Source organism: Quercus suber, unplaced genomic scaffold (genome assembly GCF_002906115.3).
Source record: "Quercus suber isolate HL8 unplaced genomic scaffold, Cork oak 2.0 scaffold_21, whole genome shotgun sequence".
NCBI classification, from domain to species: domain Eukaryota; kingdom Viridiplantae; phylum Streptophyta; class Magnoliopsida; order Fagales; family Fagaceae; genus Quercus; species Quercus suber.
Window position 1 is genome coordinate 255,713 of NW_027069486.1, and position 24,566 is coordinate 280,278.

The window sequence follows — 24,566 nt, forward strand, 5'->3', positions numbered from 1 at the left end:
AAATGAGCACTTCGAGGTGTTCAAGCGCAACTTGTGTCTTCTCAAGGTTTCAAAAACATTATCAAGGTCCTTCACATGTTCAGAAATAATTTTGCTTTTCACCACCATATCGTCTATATAGACTTCAACACTTTTACCCAATTGTGATTCAAACATCTTTGTCATCATTCGTTGATAAGTAGAACCTGCATTTTTCAGACCGAATGGCATCACTTTATAATGATAATTACCAATGGGGGTAACAAAAGCGGTTTTCTCTTGGTCATCTGGGGCTAACGGTATTTGATGGTAGCCTTGGAAAGCATCCAAGAAACTCATCCGAGAATGGCCGACAGTAGCATCTACTAATTGATCGATTTTCGGCATAGGGAAAGGATCCTTAGGACAAGCCTTATTTAAGTCCGTGAAGTCTACACAAACTCACCACTTTCCGCTCTTCTTCTTTACCACCACAGTATTTGCCAACCATTCGAGATAAAAAAAACTTTTTTAATAGCCCCAGCTTGTTTAAGCTTCATCACTTCTTCTTTAACTGCATCTGCATGCTTTTTGGATGGCTGCCGAGGAGACTGCTTCTTGGGTACACACAGTGGGTTAACCCTCAAATGATGGCAAATGAACTCTGGATCTACTCCTAGGGCTTCGTAAGTACTCCAGGCGAATACGTCAATATTTCTTTTAAGGAAATCAATCAGCTCTTCTTTTTCTGGTTGAGGTATCTGAGACCCGATTTGAAAGTATCTTTCAGAATTGCCCCCAATTAAAACTTGCACTAAGTCCTCACATTTAGCGCCTTCATCAAGATCTTCGTCGGGTGACAACCGACCTCTTAACTGCTATAAGTCTCCCTCCGCCCTAACTGAGGATTCACTTTTAGGTTCGTGTCGTATAGCAGCCACCAAGCATTGTCTAGTCGAGGATTGATCTCCGCGGATTTCACAAACGCGCCCTTCAGATGGATATTTAACTTTTTGATGCAGAGTAGAGGAAACAGCCCCTAGCGTATGTAACCAAGGTCTGGCTACAATTGCCGTATAAGGGGAATAAACATCTACAACAATGAAATCCACTTCCACTACTTCTGAGCCAGTCTGTACGGGCAGCTGTATCTGCCCTTTCGGGGTGACCACATTTCCCTCGAAGCTAACTAGGGGAGAACAGTATGGAGTTAAGTCATCAAGCTTGAGGTTCAGCCCCTTGTAGAGGTCAGGATACATAATCTCCACCGCACTACCCTGATCCACCATCACCCTCTTCACATCATATCCCCCGATTCTGAGGGTGACTACCAAAACATCGTCGTGAGGTTGAATGGTTCCAACTTTATTTTCGTCCGAAAAGCCTAAAACGTGCGGGACAGCCTGTCTAGAGCTCCTCGGATCTTGACCAATATCCCCTGCTGGTAGCCGAGCCACTGACATAACTTTGGACAGCTAGGACCCTGTTCTTCCTGGCGCTGTGAAAATGACGTTAATAGTACCTAACGGAGGTTTCGTAGAATCTCTCTTCTCGGACTCAAAATTCACTTGACCTCCTCGGCCACTGGAGTGGTGCAAAAGATGCCTCAACCTGCCTTCACGAACCAGCTGGTCCAAATGATCCCACAAACTTCTGCAGTCTTCAGTGGCATGCCCATGGTCTTGGTGGTATTGACAATAGAGATTGTGATTGCGTCTCTCAGGGTTCCCTACCATTTTACTCGGCCACCTAAAGAATGATTCATTCTTGATCTTTTCCAAAACTTGATAAACTAGCTCCTTGAACACTGTATTGACTGCATGTGCATTTGTTGACCCCGACTGCCCAGCGAAATCTCTCCGCGGCTTATTGTTGTTGTAACGATCTGACCTGAAGTCCTTCCTATCCTGGGGGATAACCTTATCTTTACCTTTCCCTTGCTGCTGAGCTTCTTCAACCCTTTTATATTTTTCAATATGGTCTATAAGTTGACGCATGTTAGTGACAGGTTTGCGGGACAAGGATGTCCTTAAATCATGATCAGTAGGGAGACCCAGCTTAAACGTGTCTAGGGCCATTGCATCAAAGTTACCCTCCATATCATTAAACATCTCCCAATATCTATCTAAATAAGCCTTCAGGGTTTCACCTTCACACATGCTCAAGGATAGCAGAGAAGACAAGGGCCTGGCCACTCTTCAACATGTGACAAAACGTGAACTAAAGGCTTAAGTAAGCTCTTGGTAGGAATTGATGGAGTCTGCTTTCAGGTTATCGAATCACCTCATTGCCACGGGTCCAAGACTAGAAGGGAATACCTTACACATCAGAGCTTCATCTCTGGAGTAGACAGTCATCCTTTGGTTAAAATGGCTCATATGTTCCACAGGGTCCGTTTTACCGTTATAAATAGTAAAGGCTGGCTGGTTAAAGTGCCGAGGAAGCTTTGCTCCTTCAATCCTGCGCGTGAAAGGTGACCTAAAGATTTGATTCAAAGCCTTACTCATGGCATCATTTCCCACCCCTCTATGTGATGGCCTTTGAGGTTGCTTCTTGCGAGGGTGTTCATCTTTATATGAAAAAGATTCACTGATTGGAGTTTGAGACCTTTGTTCATAAGTGATGTCTTGTTTGTCACCCGAGTCTTCATCAGAATGCGAGGTAGTACGTTTTCTTTTCGCATGGCGCAACTCCCTTATTAACCTTTCAATCTCTATTTGCATGCTATTCTTCTTTGCATGAGACACATGACTTCTGCCACGAGGTTGAATTCACTCAGTGTGTGTAGTATGCACACTGCTTTCACGATCTTGTCTTCACTCCAAATTGAGAAAAGGGTCTATATGCTGGGACGCCCCAGATTCTGCCGGTTGTTGCCCTGGTTCGGCCATGACCAACTGCTGTTGCTTCCCCTTACACTCAAGCTCTTCCCACAGACGGTGCCAATTGTAGGGTTAGGATTTGTGGCCCAAGCCCAAAACAATGAATTTGTAGAGAATGAGTAAAAGAGCTAGGTTGATTATGGAATCGACAACAATTAATCACAACCCTCAAGTATAAGCCAACATGAATTTACACGTAAAGAATTGGTGTCCGAAGAGGCATATTATTGATTACGTGATGAATACAGATCTTAGGGTTACAATAAAGCTTTTTTGTTTTCTTTTTTCTCCCTCTTTCTTAGGAGCTTCTTTCCTTTATATAACCTCCTTCCCCATCATCCCCATCGTCCACTTGTTCCTCATCTATGACTCTACTTGAGTATATGTCACGTCAAGTATTTCCTCTAGATCTCTGTGAGTGGCAGTAGGTGAGGTTACACTGTTCAGAGGTCTTCTCCACATAAATGCGGTCAGAGAAGTTGCTACAGTGCCTTAAATGCGGTGATAGTAGCTTTTCCTTTAGATATTTTCTCATTCTTATCTTCTCCAAATATACCCAGAGCTTATCTTCATCGTTGGAGTTGCTAAGAAAATCATTCGGACCTTCCACACGTTTGATCAATCAATACTATTCGCGTCCGAGGAATAAAATCTCCTCAGACGAAAGGCGGTCTCCTCAGACAGCAACCATCCTTCTTTCCGGGGATCCTTCTTCCAAATAGGCATTGCCCTTACCATCTTCTTCTCTTCGGACGCACAGTAATTCTCACATGGGGCTCTAGGCCCATTATGTTAGATTGGGTCTTTTTCCCCCCACATATTTATTACCAAAACTCATGGTAATTATTCATCCTACATGTCCATTATGATTATTTATAGAGAAACTCATGAAAACATCACATTATTCCATTATAATGGTTGTTACCATATTTATTTAAAACTCATGATAAATATTGGAGGCCATTATTTAAAAAAGCCTAAAGGAAAATATGATTTACAAAGTAATCCATAGTAAAAATTATGAGAAGTTATTTAAAGCCCATGGGAATTAATACCCAAAATCTATCATAGATATTTATTAAAACTCATAGATTCATTTTATTTCTACTAACAACTAAAGCCCATGAATAGTAAAAAATCCATGCAAAACATGTCTTTAATGCCCATTTTGTAAGCTCAAGAATCTCATGGAGAAGGGAGCAAACCCAAGCAAAGAAAGGGCCATGTGGCCCAACTAAAAGTGCTAAAATGGAGTAAAATTCAAACCCAAAAAGGTCTCAGCAAGAGGCTTGAAAGTGGGCAACCAGCCCTTATTCATTCCTAACCAAAGAAACAACTAAAGACCCCTACAAGAGAACCAAGCCTTTGAGGATGAAGTAGGGGCTATCCCATCAGTTTTATGCCACCCTCTACCTTACGTGAACAGTGCCTAAGGGCTGTCATATCAGCTGAAGTCAAAAGGATTATGAGATTCCATTATCTTCCTCAAAACTGCACCTTCAGCGAAAGGGGAGTTGAAACCAAGTCATCCAAATTTCAAAAAATTGATGTTATAAATGTTAAAAACGTTCAAGAAGTAATTCATGTCCCAAGCCCATGAATCCTAAAGGGGAAAAATTGGGAACATGTGATTTGGAGGGCAAAAAAGGATCTCCGACGGAACTCCCTGAAGTGAACTTAGAGCTTGACACCTGGCTTGGGGTGTTGAATCTTACTTCTTGGGAGTCCAAATCTCAATTGCAACATTAGGATTTGCTCTTGATACACGCCTCAATCACATTGATTAAACTCAGCCCCAAAAAACATGGCATTTAATGTAAAGCACTTTAAAATCCCATCATTACCCAAAGAAGCAAGGCAGCTCCAAAAGCAAATCTCTCATTTTTAGGCCAAATACAGGTTATTAATATAGCTGTCTAGCTCCCCTGAATTAGGCCTACGTTTTTTTGGATTCTTGTTAATTAATGCTTCTCTAAAACTCCATTATAAAAGCAAAAACATCTCAGCCCACAAAGGGGGAGCCATTCCTTCTGATATTCCTGATCTATTTGCCATTTTACTAGTGGTTTAGTTCTCTTTAAGCTCATTACTCATCCCCTTCAACTCACACTCATCTAACCTCAAATATTCTTTTCTCTCATTGACACAATCATAGCTTATAAATGTCTCCCAATTACTCACAAACAGCTACCCCATCTGAAACTCTTGATTTATTTGCCATTTTACTTGTGGTTTAGCTCTCCTTAAGCTCACCACTCATCCCCCTTTAGCCCACTACTTACTAAAGCCTTAACCTCAGTGTTAATCTCATCTCACTCACTCAGAACAGCCCACATTACTTCATTCATGCCTTATGCACACATACTCATCAAAAATCTTAGTTTAATACTTGCTGCACTAAGCTGGGATCTCTCTCTCCCTTCATTCCATCCTATTTTTCTTCTTGTATTCGTAACTATAAAGCTTTTAATCATTGTTTAATATTATTATGATGAAGGCCATAATGTTTTGAAAACTATGAAAGTTTTCCCTTATGTTGACTTAATAATAATAAGGAAAACATATGATTTTTACGATGTAAATACATTTATTAATCTGAAATTACCCTACCGCTGGAGATAATACCATACCACTAGAGAACTTATTTGAACTATGATGCTGTAAAAGGACTAATAATATAACAAATTAACAAAAGTAACGTGTTTATTGTGCTTTATTGTTGTCTTCTTGTTAGGGTGTAGTCTCCATCTCTTGCTTGGGCAGGTTTACACGACATCGAAAGTCTTTGGGCTTTATTTCTAGGGCCCATCGTCGAGTTTTGACTTGGCTACCCCATATTCTATTTGGGAACATCAAAAATTTTCCCCTCAATAAATATCATATACAAATTGTATGAAAAATGCCCCTTCGTAAATTTGAAAGAACACTCTTTTTTTAATAAAATAATAACCTTGCTTAAAATGATCCCCTAGCCTCTTATTTCTCCGTTTACCTTTAATTTTAATTGATTAGGAAAATATTTCTTTGTTTACCAAAAGATTATAATTGTATTAAATACCCAAAAAAAACAAATATATATATATATATATATGATTTACTTTGTTGGTTTTGGGAGAAAGGCCACATACCATCTGCCAATCAGCTTTTCTTTATATCTTATTTTTTTCAGCCACTTTAGAGCAGTTAAATTTTTAGAAGTATCATATGTAATAAACTTACATAAAATCATTAATCCATTTTTTTACCATGCTTTCGTGAAAAGTTATTCCACTCAAAAAATTTTGAGCTATTGTTTTTCTCAAGGAAAATGTATTGGTTTTTTTTTTTTTTTTTAATTATAAGAATAATCCTTTTTTAGTTTATACCAACATATACTAGGCTTTCTAAAACTTCAATGAAATTATTAATTCCTCTTCTTATGATGAGCTCAATATACGAATATTAAATTTAGAAGAATTAAATTAATAGTTTAATATGACAAAATTGTGGCATTTTACATCCTTATCTTCTTAAAGAACATTTGACCATGAAAATGTATGCAATAGAAAATAAAAATAAACTTTTGATTGAGACCAAACCCAATGGTTGATGGCATTCTACATTGGCTAAAACAAAGGTCATGAATCGCTTCAACAAGACATAATAGTATAATACCAATACATCTTACTTAGTTCTAACGGGGGGTTTAGTGTGATTGAAGGGAAGAGCATTGTGTTTTAGTGCACTTATGAATGTTATGACAAGTGATCAAGAGAGGTAGTTGGGTAATTGACGATTTTGCAGTGTGGGTTTTTGTAATAGATGCATGATCAGTGTAGGGACTCAATTTAGAAAGGTTCTCTAACAATACATTTATAGAGAGTGAGACGAAGGGTTAGGCCCTAACAGACTAGCAACGGAACACAAGCCACTTTTCACCATTGAAGGGGAGTGAACCCAATTTATAACTAAGGGTAGCTCCTCGGCACTTGTCCGAGGAGGTTCCTCCTCCTTTTTCTCCCCCCTGAACTACTTTGCTTGCCCCTCTTATATAGTTCCCCCCCTCCTATCTAATTCTTCCTTCTGTTGATCATCCATTTGCCTTTCTCCTAACCGTCCGTCCCATCAGAGGCCTTATCAGTACTCGAGTGGTTCACCATGATCAATGTTACACTGTCAAGGGGGTTACATCCCCATTAATGCGGTCAGGGGGGTTAGATGAGTGCATTTAGTGTGGAAGTGACAACTTGTTCTGGGCTTGTCCCCCACCTGAAATTAGCATCGGTACGCCGAGGACAGGGATGTCCTCGGCGGGGTCCAAAAAAGCATAGGTCTTCATACACCAGTCTCGGACGATCATCCCTCCTCGGCATGGGCCTTAGGCCAAATGCAAGATAGGCCCAGGCTACCAGGCCTACAGGCCCCACAATCAGATTAGGTAGAATTTATAGCCGGGATGTTGGGTCTATAAATTCCACCAAAAAAGTTTCGAGATAAATTTTGATTTTTTGCTTTTAGCATGGCCAAACTTGGAATTTACAAAAATCATAATTTAAAACACTACTTTAACCTAATTCTCAAAAATGCAACACCCAAACACATTTGTAGTTTAAAAAAAAAAAAAAAAAAAAAAGAAAGAAAGAGAGAAACAATAAATATTTTTTTTTAGTTTTGAATTAATTATTATAAATTGAGTAAATTACACATTTGGTATCTGAGATTTGGAGTAAAATCAATTTTGGTCCCTAAAATTTTTAACAAGGAAACAATTTCGTCAAGGTAGCTTAACCAATTTTGGAGCCTTAGGTGAAAACTTTAGGCGGAACTTTTTATTTTATTTATTATATATTAAATATTAATTAAATAATATTTATTTAATTAAGACTAATTTTATTATTATCTTCTAAATATTTTATTGGTTTTTCTATTCATTTATTATATTTTCACCCAAATTTTTTTGTGTATTTTTTAATATAAATAACAAATTTATCTATAGATTCCTTTTGAGATTCAATTTGTTTTTATAGTTTCTCTCCTTTATATATATATTTTAGTTTGTCATATCTATATGGATATTTTCTTTATAATTTTAATAAATATTTAAAAATAAATGAAACATGATTTATAATAGAAAATTATAATATAACTAATACAAAATTTAAAGTATAGAAAATTAGACCTAATTTATCAAAAGTAAGATTGCAACTTTACTAAATGATGTGGTCACTTTATACTCTAAACTTGCGCAAATAAAATTTTACTTTATCATGTAACTGAATAAATTAGTACTAATACAAAAAATATATTATTCTTAAAGGATAGCTTATGAAATAGGCAATACAAATTAAATAAATTACTTGAAATATTAAAAATAAAATTAGCACTGTAGGAGGGGTGAGGCCAAGTACGGAATATAATCCGTGGGCCCAGCCTGAGGAGGAAAAAAGGCCACTTACACATCAATCCTAGCCCAACCCGTAGATTAAAGCCCAAGGAGGAAAGATGAAGAGGTCAACCTCTTGAGGAGTAAGCTTTCCTTAGGAATTACCAAGCAAGCCGATTGTACCAAAAGACAAGAAACCAAGGAAACTGGAAGAAACATGTGAGCAAATAAGAAAGGAAATATCTAGATAAAGTAGCCTTCATTTTCGCACTTAATGCACTGTACTAAATTAGATGGCTACACTAATGAAGGAATAACCCCTGAACAGTCGCCTCACAGCTTACAACACATTTTATAACCTCCAGCACAACTTTAATGGGACAAGCATCCAAAAGAAGACTCCTAGCTGTACAAGTGGAGAGCTAGGATACAATCCAGAGGACTATATAAGGAAAGGAAACCCCTCCAAATTGGAGGACAAAAAATTGAAAGAAAATAGAAGAACTATGTAGGGAAACCTTGTATTTGAAAACTTGAACTTAATATGAACATTGGCTTTTCGGCCAGATCCGAGGAAGTGTTAATTCCCAGTTTGGTCTTATATGAATGATTTGTTAAGCTTTTTTCATCTCAAACATAGCATTTAAATCATAAGATTGCATTAAAAGTGACTTCGAAAACCCATAACTCTAAGCAAATTAATGGTATTGGGCCTAACAACCTAACTCTACCACTCTCAGGAGAAAGTATACCATGTTTTGGTAATACCAACTTAGCATCTATTTTGGTATTTCTTACCCAATAAATGAGTGACACCTATTTCAAAAAATCACATCAAACTACTCTAATAATATAGTATTACTAAAACATGATATACTTTCTCCACCCTCAATCGACTTAATGTATTTTCGAGGCCATACAAGCACCGGAAGTGGAAATGGGAAAAATCAAACTAATTAAATTTTTAAAAAAGCATTAAATAAAGTTGCAAATGGGTTGATGTGATATCTCATCAACCCACATGTAATGACTATAGTCTATAAACGTTTTATCTATTATTATTATTATTATTATTATTATTATTATTATTATTATTATTATATATATAGGGTTGGGTTCAAGTTACACTTTGTGTAACTCTAAGTAATGTCACACCACCCAATAACTTGTTATTGAATTAATATTTTGAAAATTCAACCATTGAATTATATGTTCTATATGTTCTTAGCATGCATGCCAATTTTCATATCAATCAGATGTTATTTACCATTTGATGTATAAACTCATTTTTTATGCATTATTTTAAACTACAAAAATTTAAATTTTAACAATTGATTAATGACATGACTATTAATTTTTTATCACCTCGAAATTTTGCAAGCATGAAGAATATACCAAAATAATGTAATCTAACGGTAGATTTGTCAATATTCGCATTCAATTAAAAATATTGAGTGATGTAACATTACTTAGAGTTACACCTGGTGTAACTTGAACAGAATCAATATATATATATATATATATAAGAGTACAAACTAGTTTTTTGTGTTTCAAATTATAGTGGAGGTCTTTTTAATATAAAATGCATTCTATTGGCTAATAAAAGGGGCCTTAAGTTTTATTTTATTTTATTTTTATAATCTAGGTAAAAGGGTAACTAACACTCTGTTTATTTCCTTGGAAAACCTTCTATAAAGATAGTTTTTCACATTTTTCAGTGTTTGGTAGTATAAAAAAAAATTGTACAACAGAAAACTATCTTTAGTCAACGGAAAATTTTTATAAAAATAAGACTTATTTTCTATAAGTTTTTTTTTAAAAAAAAAAAAAATTATGGAAAACAATCTCTCTCTGACACAGTACATAACTCCTATAAATATTATCTTCTTTTGATGTAGGAAATTTTTTTTTTTTTTTTCGCTCATTCAACCTTTCTCACAATAAACTCTCTCACTTCTTCTCCTCCCTTTACTTTTTCTCTCTTCTCACACCCTCACTATCACCCCTTTAGCCTCTTCTCTTTCCACGAATTTCTCTCTCTATCTACCTCTCTTCTCTTTTTTCTCCCTATTTATTCTCCCCCCTATAACACCGCTCTTTAATAAGGTTTTTATTTTATTTTTTCTCCTCACAGATCGGTCAACGTTTCTATAACAATTTTTGGTAAATTTATCAAATTATTTGTATTTGATTAGTTTGCCAGTAAAACTATTTGGCCTATGTGGTGTTTTGAACTATTTAAAATGGGACTTAAGGTTATAATGATTATTTTGAATTATGAGAAGTATGGTTTATATATATATATATATATTATGTACGTTACTGTTCATATACATGAGCAAGATGAGTATTTGAGATCATGAAAATTGGATAGCTAATTTTGATTGTATCCATTGTCAAAATTTTAGTTTGAAAACCAAATTCATTCTTGGTTTTTTTTTTTTTTTTTTTTTTTTTTTTTTTTTTTTTTTTTTTTTTTTTTTTTTTTTTTTTTTTTTTGTGTTGTTGTTGTTGTTGTTATTTATTTATATTGATTACATTAGGTGGGTTTTCACAATACACATATTATATATGTTTTAAATTATACAAGAAATATTATAAAAACTGTGAATACCAAACACCATAAAACATTCTCAAGCCCATTTTCAAGGTTGTTACCAAACACCGAAAAATGATATAATTTTCCAAAAAATGCTCTCTAAAAAATGAATCATTTTCCAGAAAACGTTAATGCCAAAAAAAATAGAGCGTAAGTATTAAGTAAAATATTATATAATATAAGATAGGACATTCTTTTATTTGGGAGTCTTAGGCTTTGTTTGGGAGTTCATAAGGGAATGAAATGGAATAGAATGTGATGATGTTATAAAATGTAACCTCCAAAATCGTCCATATGGTTTGTCCTTGGAAAAAGAATGGAGGAAGGGCGCAACAAAAAAGCCGTCCGTCCCCATCAAACCTTGTCTGTCATAAATTAAGGACGGACGAGGCCTAGACCGGCCTCCACCGGTCTTTCTCTGATTGAATTTGGTTTTTCAAAACTTAACCTTCAAGATCATCGAAGCCCGGAGATTTTCAACCCACTAATTTTCCAGGATTATCAGAATGTATTTAAGCAATGGAAAGGAATGGAAAATAATGAAATGAAATGGAATTAAGTAATTTTGATTGGATATTTTAAAATAAATGAATAAAATGTAAGTAATCTTGTTTGGAAGTAACATAGAGGGAATATGGACTTATTTTATGACAATATTACTATTAAACCCCTATTTTAAAATAAAGGGTTGAATATATAGGGATATTTTAGGATTTTTAATAAAAAAATTCATTAAATCTAATTTTATTTCCTCCTATTCCTTCTACTTTCGAAGGGGAATGAAAATTTGAGTTTTTTAAGAGAATAGATGAATGAGTGTTCCCTCCTACTTATTCTATTTCCTCCTATTTAAACTCTCAAATAAGGAAATGAATTTTCTATTCCTTCCATTAAAACAACCAAACAAAGGAAGAGAATAGTATTCTAAAATTATTATTTTCCGTTTCATTCCATTCCCTTCTCCCAAATGAGGGCTTAGGCGACTAACTTAATTGCTTATACGCTAGAGCTAACTTGAATCTTGTTCCTCTATTAGAGTCTAAATATGAGGAAATTCAATTTCTTCCTTTTAAATATGTAAATATATGACTATTTTTATTTGGTTCCTTTAAAAATGGAGTACTTTAACTTCTTCTTAGTTCTTATAGGCATGTAAACAAAAAATTTTATTGGGGGACCAAATTGTTCCCTTCATAAAATCAAAAACCAAAACTAAACCTGTTATATATAACTTCAAATTGATCCTATACCCAAATTTTGAGAAGAAAAATTATAATTTAAGCTATAAATTTATAATTGTCACTTAAAATAAACTATAAATTTATAATTTCTTTTGAGAATACTTTGATATGTGTGTGTTTTTTTCCCCCTAAAACTAGTAAAGTGCCATACCAAAAATTAAAAATTAAAAAAACTCAATACCTTTGAAAAGAGAAAAACATATATATTTTTAAAGGGTCCAGTCAATATATACTCTTAGAGCATATATTAATTATTCATTTTTTGAAACATTTTATGAGAAATTGAAAAAGGAAGTTAGTAACTTTTTCATTTTTTCATAAAAAAATTTCTAAAATAATTTACTAATATATACCTTAAAAGCATACGTTATTAAAACCTATTTTTTAAAAATAAAAGGGTCGTGTTAACAGTTGTTTTTTTTTTTTTTTTTTTTGGGTGTGTTGTTGTTGTTGTTGTTATTTATTTATATTGATTACATTAGGTGGGTTTTCACAATACACATATTATATATGTTTTAAATTATACAAGAAATATTATAAAAATTGTAAATACCAAACACCATAAAACATTCTCAAGTCCATTTTCAAGGTTGTTACCAAACACCGAAAAATGAGATAATTTTCCAGAAAATGCTCTCTAAAAAATGAATCATTTTCCAGAAAACGTTAATGCCAAAAAAAATAGAGTGTAAGTATTAAGTAAAATATTATATAATATAAGATAGGACATTCTTTTATTTGGGAGTATTAGGCTTTGTTTGGGAGTTCATAAGGGAATGAAATGGAATAGAATGTGATGATGTTATAAAATGTAACCTCCAAAATCGTCCATATGGTTCGTCCTTGGAAAAAGAATGGAGGAAGGGCGCAACAAAAAAGCCGTCCGTCCCCATCAAACCTCGTCTGTCATAAATTAAGGACGGATGAGGCCTAGACCGGCCTCTACCGGTCTTTCTCTGATTGAATTTGGTTTTTCAAGACTTAATCTTCAAGATCATCGAAGCCCGAAGATTTTCAACTCACTGATTTTCCAGGATTATCAAAATGTATTTAAGCAATGGAAATAAATGGAAAATAATGAAATGAAATGAAATTAAGTAATTTTGATTGGATATTTTAAAATAAATGAATGAAATGTAAGTAATCTTGTTTTGAAGTAACATAGAGGGAATATTGACTCATTTTATGACAATATTACTATTAAACCCCTATTTTAAAATAAAGGGTTGAATATATAGGGATGTTTTAGGAGTTTTAGTAAAAAAAATCATTAAATCTAATTTTATTTCCTCCTATTCCCTCTACTTTCGAAGGGGAATGAAAATTTGAGTTTTTTAAGAGAATAGATGAATGAGTGTTCCCTCCTACTTATTCTATTTCCTTCTATTTAAACTCTCAAATAAGGGAATGGATTTTCTATTCATTCCATTAAAACAACCAAACAAAGGAAGGGAATAATATTCTAAAATTATTATTTTCCGTTTCATTCCCTTCCCTCCTCCCAAATGAGGGCTTAGGCGACTAACTTAATTGCTTATACGCTAGAGCTAACTTGAATCTTATTCCTCTATTAGAGTCTAAATATGAGGAAATTCAATTTCTTCCTTTTAAATATGTAAATATATGATTATTTTTATTTGGTTCCTTTAAAAATGGGAGTACTTTAACTTCTTCTTAGTTCTTATAGGCATGTAAACAAAAATTTTATTGGGGGACCAAATTGTTCCCTTCATAAAATTAAAAACCAAAACTAAACCTGTTATATATAACTTCAAATTGATCCTATACCCAAATTTTGAGAAGAAAAATTATAATTTAAGCTATAAATTTATAATTGTCACTTAAAATAAACTATAAATTTATAATTTCTTTTGAGAATACTTTGTTATGTGTGTGTTTTTTCCCCCTAAAACTAGTAAAGTGCCATACCAAAAATTAAAAATTAAAAAAACTCAATACCTTTGAAAGAGAAAAACATATATATTTTTAAAGGGTCCAGTCAATATGAGAAATTGAAAAAGGAAGTTAGTAACTTTTTCATTTTTTCATAAAAAATTTTCTAAAATAATTTACTAATATATACCTTAAAAACATACGTTATTAAAACCTATTTTTTAAAAATAAAAAGATCATGTTAACGGTTGTCTTTAGGGTAATTTTTAATAAACTATTTTAAGAAAATTTTTATACAACTTTTATGAAAAATTAAAAAAATTGTTAAAACATTAATTATTTTTTTTTTTTTTTCTTAGAAACCTTTCTTTAAAAAAAAAAGTTTTTCGTAAAAACTTTCTTAAAAGGGTCATTCTGCCGTATTTTTTATTTTTTTGTAGGGGTACGGTACCCACTTAATCTAATCCATTAATTTATTGGTGTTCTAATCTTGACCATTCATTTAATTTGAGTGGATACTGGTTACCGGTAGAACAGGTTACATATATAAACAAAAAAAAAAAAAATTAGAATTTTCTTTTGCACTCGCACGCTTCTTTCTCCCCTTCTAACTCTTCTTCCACGCCTCGTCCCTTCCAAAACAGCCGCAAGAAACCTAAACGGACTAAAAAAAACCCTCTCTTTCTACGCTACTTCTCTTCCAAATCAGCCACAATAAACCTAGACGGTTACTAAACAAAACCCTAAGGAAGACTCACAAAAGAAGAAATTGAGTCTTTCAATTCTAGTTGTTCTCTGGCCTGCGACGATATTAGAGTGTTGAATCCATCAAACAGGTTTCTCTTTCTCTATTTCTCCTATTATAACTTTCGATTTTAGTCTACTTGATAAAAGTTTGATTTTGGGCGAAGAAAGTAACGAGCGAATTTGTGGTTACCTGAATACTTATTTTTTTCTATACCCAATATTGAAGAAATCTGATATTTGCCTTACTCTGCTTGAGAAATAATTTGAGGTTACTTGGTCTATTCAAAAGATATTTGCTTGACTTTAATTGAACTAGGTGTGTATCTTAAGTTATATGGCCTCAATTGCATGGTCCTTACACTTGCCTATGTTTTGTGGCTATATGGATAATGTGCTACTGGTTTCATACCTTTTAAGTTTTAATTAGTATATATATATATATATAAATTATCCAGATCTACTGTAATCAGTATAACGAAGCTGCCTGAATTTTGTTTAACAATTAGTAGTTCAAACCCTACGCAGAGGTTGAGACTAAGTCAAAGTAAGAAGGAAAGACAATTGAGGTTTACAATTCTCTGCATATTTTATATGCAATTAACTAGTTGTTGTGATAATCACTTTCAATAAGTGCCTGCATTCAATGTCTGTTGTATTTCAAATGTATTAGACTGCACAGTTTATTACTCTTACAGATCCTTATTTACTACCATTCATGTAACCTTGATCCACATTTTCCAAACTTAGTTCCTCTAAAATATCCATTTCTTTTACACTATGTTCCGGTTTTGTTTCACCTTTTAATTGTAGTTCCTCCATATCTCAATTTTTTAGAATCCAATTCTTCAAGTATATTTCTACAATTTCTGTCCTCTTACGTTGAGATTTAACATGTTTCCCACTTTTAGTTCCTGCCCCTTCTCCATTTTTTCTGGTGAATTTATATACATGTAGATTTGGACAACTTTACTACCATAAAGAGGAAACAGAAAAATAACCAGTATATAACACCTTTGTCTTTCTGTGCCTTGGATTTTCCCCGCCCTTGTCTTGCCCCACCTCCTCCTTTGTGAGCACCCTTCTTGTCACTAAGATCAAGTGCTGACAACATCGCTTCTGTTGCAGCCTTTGACTTCTCTTCAGCATCTTTGTAAGCCAAATCCTCTAGGTGTGCCTATAAAAAAATAATAGTACTCTGAAAACATTAAATCATAGAAAGGAAAGAAGGAAACTATATAGAATTTTCAACAAAACTGCAAGGAGAATCCAACACAAACCTACATTAATGACTTCAGCAGGGGCACCATAATTGATCGGTAGTCATAAGCAGCTACTGAATCAATTTTCTTCCCTGTCTACTGCATAACAATAGAAGTTGTCCTGATTATAGCATCAAATTTGCAAAGCTGCCACAACAAAAATACTAAGATTCAATCATCCTATAGAATATGACAGTTCATCAAGCAACATATTTAATATTACAACAAACAACTTGGAAAATTTCACATGATCAAAAATTTCGCTATAAAAATTTGCTCAAGTTGGTTTGTGAACTGCCCTCCTCTAGCTTGAAGAATTTATGCATATTATTTGATTTCACACAAATTTTTTGCCAAATGCTACAAGACTTGTGAGTAAATTCAGTGTGATTTTCTGAATGATTGAGGAACAATATGCATGTGAAGCCTTGTACTCTCAAATTTTGTTTTTATATTTCTTATATCATAAGTAATGAGGAGAGAAAATTAGTTTCTCAATATTGAATTTGTAATTTTGAATGGTGAGGAAAGAGATCTAGCAAAAACATTTCTTGTTTGCATGCTTCACTCTTGCTAGGATTGCTTGTAATTGTTATATTTTTTCCATGCCTAAGTGGGGAAGAGGGAAAATGTCTTTGCAAACGTAATAGGTGAATGGCACAGCTACCTTTATAGGATTGGTTGCAACATGGTTATCAATGTGTGGTTCTCTATGTGATCTAATACCTTTGCATCCGGTTTAGTTCTAGCTACCAAAAATTGGTAGTGTGGAGAGAGTCTAAACATTCTAATCTATTGCTATTGGTTATTGTCATTTTATTTTATTTTTGTAATAGTTTTCATATTTCAGGCATGATTGTGGCATGTATGTTATTAAACACATGTATACACATATTTTCAACGCCAATTTAACTTTTTTGGTAACATATTTCTCGGAAGTAAATTTTACAATTGTCACTTAATTTGTTTAAACCACTTCTTTATCAATAGTGTCTAATTTTTGTAGGAGAATTGGTCGGAACATTTGCGATACAAGCTGGCATCAAATTTAGTGCTTTCAATGGAGAAGGAACTTAGGAGATGACACTATGAACCTATGGACTTAGAAGATTTTTTTTTTTTTTTCAACCACCTTGGCAGTAAGAACACCGATTTTAGAGTTGGTTTTTGCTATATTAAAAAATTGAAGTGTCCTAAATACATACAGAAATTAAGAAAAAGAAGAAGCATTAGCAGTAGTTTTAAGGCTTTGAGGTGTTTGTTGAAATGAGTTTGTTCATATTGAGTTGCGTATGCATATAACAAGTGTTTGTCTATCTTTTGTGTTAGAAAAAATCTGGTCGCTTTTTAATTTTTTGTTTTTTCCAATATTGGTCTGTGAATAAGTTAATGTACAGAGAGATTGAGGCTAAATAAAATTTCTTGTATTGGAACTTTTTTTTTCATCAATTTCTGGTTTATTTTTTCCCCTGGTTTCTTCTTCTTCTTCCATTTCTGTTTATATTTTTTATAAAATAATCTTGAGTTTGAATCTAGAAAATTCTACAAGAAGTATTTAACTTAGGAGTACAGTTATGTGTGAGTTCAAAATAGCTTAAATTTGTTTTTACTTGCTTGCCCATTTTGATAACAACATAAGGATCACTACATCTGACATCCTTAACTGCAAGTTTTACCCCTCTATGGATCTGACATGAATCCTAAGTAGACCCAAAGGGCTCTCCATCTCGGGGGGAAAAAAATTCAAATTTTTGACAAAAAAAAAAACCAGTAGAACACAAAGAAATAAAAGGACTTGTTGCCTTAGTCAGAGTGGAGAACTAGTTGTCAAAATAGTTAGATACCGTCAAAGTCTAACACAATTGTGCATATTTATAACCAAAGAAAGAAGACCAGGACCCAACTCCTAGGTTTGGCAAGTTGCAATATTTTATACCGTTCATAAATAGTGTAACAACCAGTGAGTTCTAGAAGTAATTTTAATTTGATGGGTAAAAACCAGAAATACGTGCATAAAGGATACAGTCACAGTTCAGTGGGATTGAGTTGTTTTTTTCAAACTTATTACTTGTTTGTCCAAGCTTGATTGAAGCAACTAAAAGAAGACAATGTCATAAATTATATGGCTTAGTCTCAAATCCTAGTAAACAAGTCTTACTTACATTGAGGAGTTAGTGAGGGGGTATGGATTTTGCTAAAAGCCCATAAAAGAGGGGGTATGGATTTTTATTGTTTGGCGAGAACAATTCCCTCGCTAGAGCTAGTGAGGTATCGTTCATGGCTTAGGGATCCGTTTCTTCTTTTGTGGGTCTTGCTTAGGGTTTTGTTTAGTAATCATACTAGATAGGTTCTTGTGGATGGTTTGGAGAAGAAGAATTTGAGAGAGATGAAACTGAAGAGAGAAGTGTAGACTATAGAAAAACTAAGAGAGAGGAGAAGAAAGTTAGAGACTCAGAAACTGAGTACTCCCCAATCTGAAGATAGTACCATCAAAGTGGGAAAAAATAAAGGAATCATAAAATGTGACAAAAGTGCAGTTACGTATGATGTTAGTACTTCATAATATGAAAATGATACCATCAAATGTGAGAAACAACTAAGAGAACCATCGAATCTAACAAAAGTACAGTAACATGTGATGTTAATACTGCACTTTGTGAGACTGGTACTATAAAATGTGAGGAAAAAATAAAGGAACCACCGAACGTGACAAAAGTATAGTCACAAGTGATGTTTGTACTGCGCAATATGAGGATAGTACCATAAAATGTGAAAAAAAAAATAAAGGAACTACCGAATGTGACAAAAGTACAATCATATATGGTGGTGATATTGCGCAATGTGTGGATGATACCATCAAATGTGAGAAAAAAAAGGGAACCATAGAATGTGACAAGAATATAATCACATATGATGTTGGTACTGTGCAATGTGAGGATGGTACCATCAAATATGAGAAAAAAAATAAGGGAACCACCGAATGTGACAAAAGTACAGTCACATGTGATATTGGTTCCGCGTAATGTGAGGTTGGTACCATAAAATGTGAGGAAAAAAAATAAGGGAACCACCGAATGTAACAAAAGTATAGTCACATATGATGTTGGTATTACGTAATGTGAGGCTGTACCATAAAATGTGAGGACAAAAAAAAAGGGGAACTATAGAATGTGATAAAAGTACAGTCACATGTGATATTGATACTGTGTCATGTGAGAATAGTACCATAAAATGTGAAAAAAAGAAAAAAGAAATTACCGAATGTGATAAAAGTACAGTCACATGTGATGTTGATACTGTGCAATGTGAGGATGATACCATCAAATGTGAGAAAAAAAAAGAACCATCAAATGTGGCAAAATACAGTTACATGTGATGTTGGTATTGTACAATGTGAGGATGGTACCATCAAATGTGAGAAAAAAATAAAGGAACTATCGAATGTGACAAAAGTACAGTCACATGTGATGTTGGTACTGCGCAATATGAGGATGGTACCATCAAATGTGAGAAAAAATAAGGGAACAACTGAATGTGACAAAAGTACAATCATATGTGATGTTAGTACTATACAATATAAGGATAGTACCATCAAATGTGAGAAAAAAAATAAAGGAACCACCGAATGTAACAAAAGTACAGTCACATGTGATGTTAGTACTACACAATATGAAAATGGTACCATCAAATGTGAGAAAAAATAAGGGAATTATCGAATGTGACAAAAGTACAGTCACATATGATGTTAGTACTACACAATGTAAGAATGGTACCATCAAATGTGAGAAAAAAAAAAGAAACTACCGAATGTAACAAAAGTGTAGTCACATGTGATGTTGGTACTATATAATGTAAGGATAATATCATTAAATGTGAAAAAAAAAATAAAGGAACCACCAAATGTGACAAAAGTACAATCACATGTGATATTAGTATTACACAATGTGAGAATAATACCATCAAATGTGATGTTTTGGTAACCTAATATAGCAAGTTGCCTCCTAATAAATACTATACCCTCCAAAAAGAAGAAGGAATACTATAGAATAACCCTTCTTAAAATAGTTCCCTAAGAGCATCCACAATGGGGTAGTTATATGCCAAATGTTAAGTACATTTGGCATACAGCCCCAAAAATTGATCCACAATTGGAAGGCTGTATGCCAAAAGCCAAATTTTTTTTGAGATTTTGCTACAGTACCATCTCAAATGTAAGATGGTACTGTAGCGAAATGTTATAAAAAAAATAATTTTTTAATGCCCAGAACAAGTTTTATATTGTTATTTTTCTCTCCTTTCTCATTTTTTCTGTATCTTTTCTCTCTCCTCCTTCTCTCTTTCTCATCCCCTCTCTCTCGCTTCTCTCAGTTGAGTTTGCCAGATCGGAGCTCATGCCGGATCGGCGTGGTGGCGAGGCTGGTGGCACGGCTGAGATGGATGTGGTGGTTGGAGGTCAACGCAGTCGAGATCGGCGTGGAGACCGGTGTTTGGTGGGTTTGGTGGTGTTGACATGGTGGCCGGTTTCTGGGTTTGGTGGCCGGCGTTTGGTTGATTGGTTTGCTGGGTTTGGTGGATTATATGGTGGTCGGTTTCTGGGTTTGGTGGGTTTTATTTTGGGTTTTTGGTTCCGATGGGTTTTGTTGGGCCGAGGGTAGTGGCCGGTTTCTGGGTTTGGTGGGTTTTATTTTGGGTTTTTGGTTCCGATGGGTTTTGTTGGGCCGATGGGTTTTTGGTTCCGATGGGTTTGGTTCCGGTTTCTGGTGTTGACAATTGATTATGGGTTGCTACGTTGTGGTGGTGGATCGGTGGGTTTCGGAGATCGGAGGGAGTTCAGCCATTGTTGATTATGAGTTGCTGGTTGAGGAGAGTGAGAATGAGGGTGATGGGAAAGGTTTTATTGATTCGGTTGCTATGGTTTCAGTTCTCTCGGCGTGTTCTCGTGTATCTGGGAAGGGAATTACTGAGGGAGTTCATGGGTTTGTGGTAAAGAGGGGACTCGTGGGGGATTTGGGTGTTGGGAATACTTTGATGGATGCATATGCCAAGTCCGGCGAGCTGGGTGTGTCTTAGGGGACTCGTGGGGGATTTGGGTGTTGGGAATACTTTGATGGATGCATATGCCAAGTCCGGCGAGCTGGGTGTGTCTAGGAAGGTGTTTGATCAGAGGGAGTTCAGAAGGTGAAAAGAAAGTAAACGAGGATTCTGGAACTGGAAGGCACGCATGTGGGGAGAAAATTGAGAAAAAACAAAAAAAGAAAAAATATATTTTATTAGGTAGATATATTATTTTAATAAGTAGAAGAGGAAAATAGAATTTCGGGATGTTGAGTATATTGTAAATGGTATGGTATAATTGAAAAAGTAGATTTTTGAGAGGGTAAAATAAGATGAGATATAGGATTAGGATGTGGATGCTCTAACAAATGCCCGAATTCCTTAAAATTTCCCGGAAATAAATTCAAATATGTATAAAATAGTCCTACTCCTACTCCACAAAGAAAAGAATCCCCACACGTATCTAAAAAAAACTACCACCACAAAGGGAATCAAACCTTGTTGAGATATTTCAGCAAACCTAAAGAATCAATCCGCACCGTCCGTACAAACCAACATCAACGGCTAGGAACTATTACCATCAACGGAACTTTCTAGATCCTCTCTGATGCACAGAAATATTAACCTATATATACCAACATTAGCTCCCCCTCCTTTCCTCACAAATCTCAAACCCTAGCTCCTCTCTCTCTCTCTCTCACACGCCGCATTCTCTCTCCTTTTTCGAAGCTCTAGGTTCGCAGCAATGGCCGCAAAAGGTGATGGCCCTGCGATCGGAATCGATCTCGGCACTACCTACTCCTGCGTTGGTGTGTGGCAACACGATCGCGTTGAGATCATCGCCAACGACCAAGGGAACAGGACGACGCCGTCTTACGTGGCTTTCACTGACACTGAGCGTTTGATCGGTGATGCGGCTAAGAACCAGGTCGCCATGAACCCCATCAACACTGTCTTCGGTAATTTTCTACTGCCACTTTGTTTTTTTTTTTTGAAATATATTTTGGCTTTTGGTTTTTGTTTTAGATCTGAGCGTTGTTTCGTATGGAAGATTTGTTTTTGGCTGTTGCGTTAGTTTTGATGTACTGAGATTCGATTTGTAGAGATTATTAGTTAAGAACACTGGCCCGTTTGGTAAGAGATTTATAGTAACATTGTTTAAGTGTTGTGGAAATACGTGTGGGTGGAAAAGCTGTTAGATTTGTATGGTTTTGGCTACATGTTCAGCTAAATTAGATGGAAAAGCTGTTAGATTTGTATTATTTTGTAAATCTAATTATTTAGGACTCTGCACGATAGAGAAGCTGTTAAATTTGATTTATTTTCAATGTAATGTGTTTCTTCTTATATTATTTAGAAAGTTGAGTTTTACTGGATAACTACTTAAGCATAAATAAAGCTTCTTTTTGGGTAAATAACAAATACAAATATAGGGTTGTAGTTTTGGTTGGAGTTAATTTGTTTTTGTTTTGTTGTTGTCAATACTATATTGGCTTTATCAGATTTGTAAGTTTTGTATTTTTATGTGATATATTTTTTTTTGTATTGCCTTTATCAGATTTGTAAGCTTTGTATGCTTATGTGATATATTTGTCTGTTATTTACGTCGTATTCTCTGGCTTCACAGATGCCAAGCGTCTGATTGGTAGGAGATTCAGTGATGCCTCTGTCCAGAGTGACATGAAGCTATGGCCATTTAAGGTCATTCCAGGACCTGGTGACAAGCCCATGATTGTGGTCAACTACAAGGGTGAGGACAAGCAGTTTGCTGCTGAGGAAATCTCTTCCATGGTCCTTATTAAGATGCGCGAGATTGCTGAGGCCTATCTTGGTGCTACAATTAAGAATGCTGTTGTGACCGTACCTGCCTACTTCAACGACTCTCAGCGTCAGGCCACAAAGGATGCTGGAGTCATTGCCGGTCTCAATGTGATGCGTATCATCAATGAGCCCACTGCTGCAGCCATTGCTTATGGTCTTGACAAGAAGGCAACCAGCGTTGGTGAGAAGAATGTTTTGATTTTCGATCTTGGTGGTGGTACTTTTGATGTCTCTCTTCTTACCATTGAAGAGGGTATCTTCGAAGTGAAGGCCACAGCTGGTGACACTCATCTTGGAGGTGAGGACTTTGATAACAGAATGGTGAACCACTTTGTTCAGGAGTTCAAGAGGAAGAACAAGAAGGATATTAGTGGAAACCCCAGAGCCCTTAGGAGGTTGAGGACTGCCTGTGAGAGGGCAAAGAGGACGCTATCATCCACTGCTCAGACCACCATTGAGATTGACTCATTGTATGAGGGTATTGACTTTTATTCAACCATTACTCGTGCTAGGTTTGAGGAGCTCAATATGGATCTCTTTAGAAAGTGTATGGAGCCCGTTGAGAAGTGTTTGAGGGATGCTAAGATGGACAAGAGCACCATCCATGATGTTGTCCTTGTTGGAGGTTCTACTAGGATTCCCAAGGTGCAGCAGCTGTTGCAGGACTTCTTTAATGGTAAGGAGCTTTGCAAGAGCATTAACCCAGATGAAGCTGTTGCCTATGGTGCTGCTGTCCAGGCTGCTATCTTGACTGGAGAGGGTAACGAGAAGGTTCAGGATCTTTTGCTATTGGATGTCACCCCCCTGTCACTTGGGTTGGAGACTGCTGGAGGTGTGATGACTGTCTTGATTCCAAGAAATACCACCATCCCCACCAAGAAGGAGCAGGTGTTCTCCACCTACTCTGACAACCAACCTGGTGTCTTGATCCAGGTTTATGAGGGTGAGAGGACAAGAACGAGGGATAACAACTTGCTCGGCAAATTCGAGCTTTCTGGAATTCCTCCAGCACCCAGGGGTGTTCCTCAGATTACTGTTTGCTTTGATATTGATGCTAATGGTATTTTGAATGTCTCTGCCGAGGATAAGACCACCGGCCAGAAAAATAAGATCACAATCACAAATGACAAGGGAAGGTTGTCCAAGGATGAAATTGAGAAGATGGTTCAGGAGGCCGAGAAGTACAAGGCTGAGGATGAGGAGCACAAGAAGAAGATTGAGGCCAAGAATGCTTTGGAAAACTATGCTTACAACATGAGGAACACCATCAATGACGAAAAGATTAGCTCCAAGATCGGTGCCGATGAGAAGAAGAAGATTGAGGATGCAATTGATCAAGCCATCCAGTGGCTTGATGGCAACCAGCTCGCAGAGGCAGATGAGTTCGAGGACAAGATGAAGGAGCTTGAAAGTATCTGCAACCCCATCATTGCAAAGATGTATCAGGGTGCTGGGCCTGACATGGCTGGTGGCATGGATGATGATGCTCCTCCTCCTGCTGGTGGCAGTGGTGCTGGTCCTAAGATTGAGGAGGTCGACTAAATGCGTTGTTCTACCTCTTAATTTGATGAAACATCTGGTTCTATTTAGCTTTTATTGAATTTAGTTTTCAAACATTTTAGTGCATTAGGATAGCTCTAAATTTTTGTTTCAGCGGATTTTTAATTGGTTTTGCCCATAATCTCCTTATATGTGGGCTTCTTGGTATACACTGGAAGCAGTGTCTTTTTGTTTGGGAATTCTATATTT

The 24,566-nt window shown here is 35.4% G+C and overlaps 3 protein-coding genes and 1 long non-coding RNA gene across 4 annotated transcripts; 2 read left to right on the forward strand and 2 right to left on the reverse strand.

The window, feature by feature from the left end:
* Nucleotides 1-836: 836 nt before the first annotated feature.
* On the reverse strand, nucleotides 837-1,421 carry LOC136063252 (uncharacterized). The gene has a single exon (XM_065763369.1). It carries the CDS (start codon nucleotides 1,419-1,421, stop codon nucleotides 837-839), a length of 585 nt encoding a protein of 194 aa, XP_065619441.1.
* A 12-nt stretch (nucleotides 1,422-1,433) lies between these two features.
* Nucleotides 1,434-2,681, reverse strand: LOC136063254 (uncharacterized). The gene is made up of 2 exons (XM_065763373.1): nucleotides 2,242-2,681; nucleotides 1,434-2,154 (listed from the first exon to the last, which is right to left on the reverse strand). The coding sequence occupies exons 1-2, from the start codon at nucleotides 2,679-2,681 to the stop codon at nucleotides 1,434-1,436; spliced, it is 1,161 nt and encodes a 386-aa protein (XP_065619445.1).
* Nucleotides 2,682-14,511: 11,830 nt separating this feature from the next.
* Nucleotides 14,512-17,390, forward strand: LOC112039392 (uncharacterized). The gene is made up of 2 exons (XR_010625057.1): nucleotides 14,512-14,771; nucleotides 16,948-17,390. It is a non-coding gene; the product is annotated as an uncharacterized LOC112039392 (long non-coding RNA).
* A 4,209-nt stretch (nucleotides 17,391-21,599) lies between these two features.
* On the forward strand, nucleotides 21,600-24,556 carry LOC112011312 (heat shock cognate 70 kDa protein 2). The gene is made up of 2 exons (XM_024043684.2): nucleotides 21,600-21,955; nucleotides 22,624-24,556. The coding sequence occupies exons 1-2, from the start codon at nucleotides 21,742-21,744 to the stop codon at nucleotides 24,357-24,359; spliced, it is 1,950 nt and encodes a 649-aa protein (XP_023899452.2). The 5' UTR covers nucleotides 21,600-21,741; the 3' UTR covers nucleotides 24,360-24,556.
* The last annotated feature ends 10 nt before the right edge of the window (nucleotides 24,557-24,566 follow it).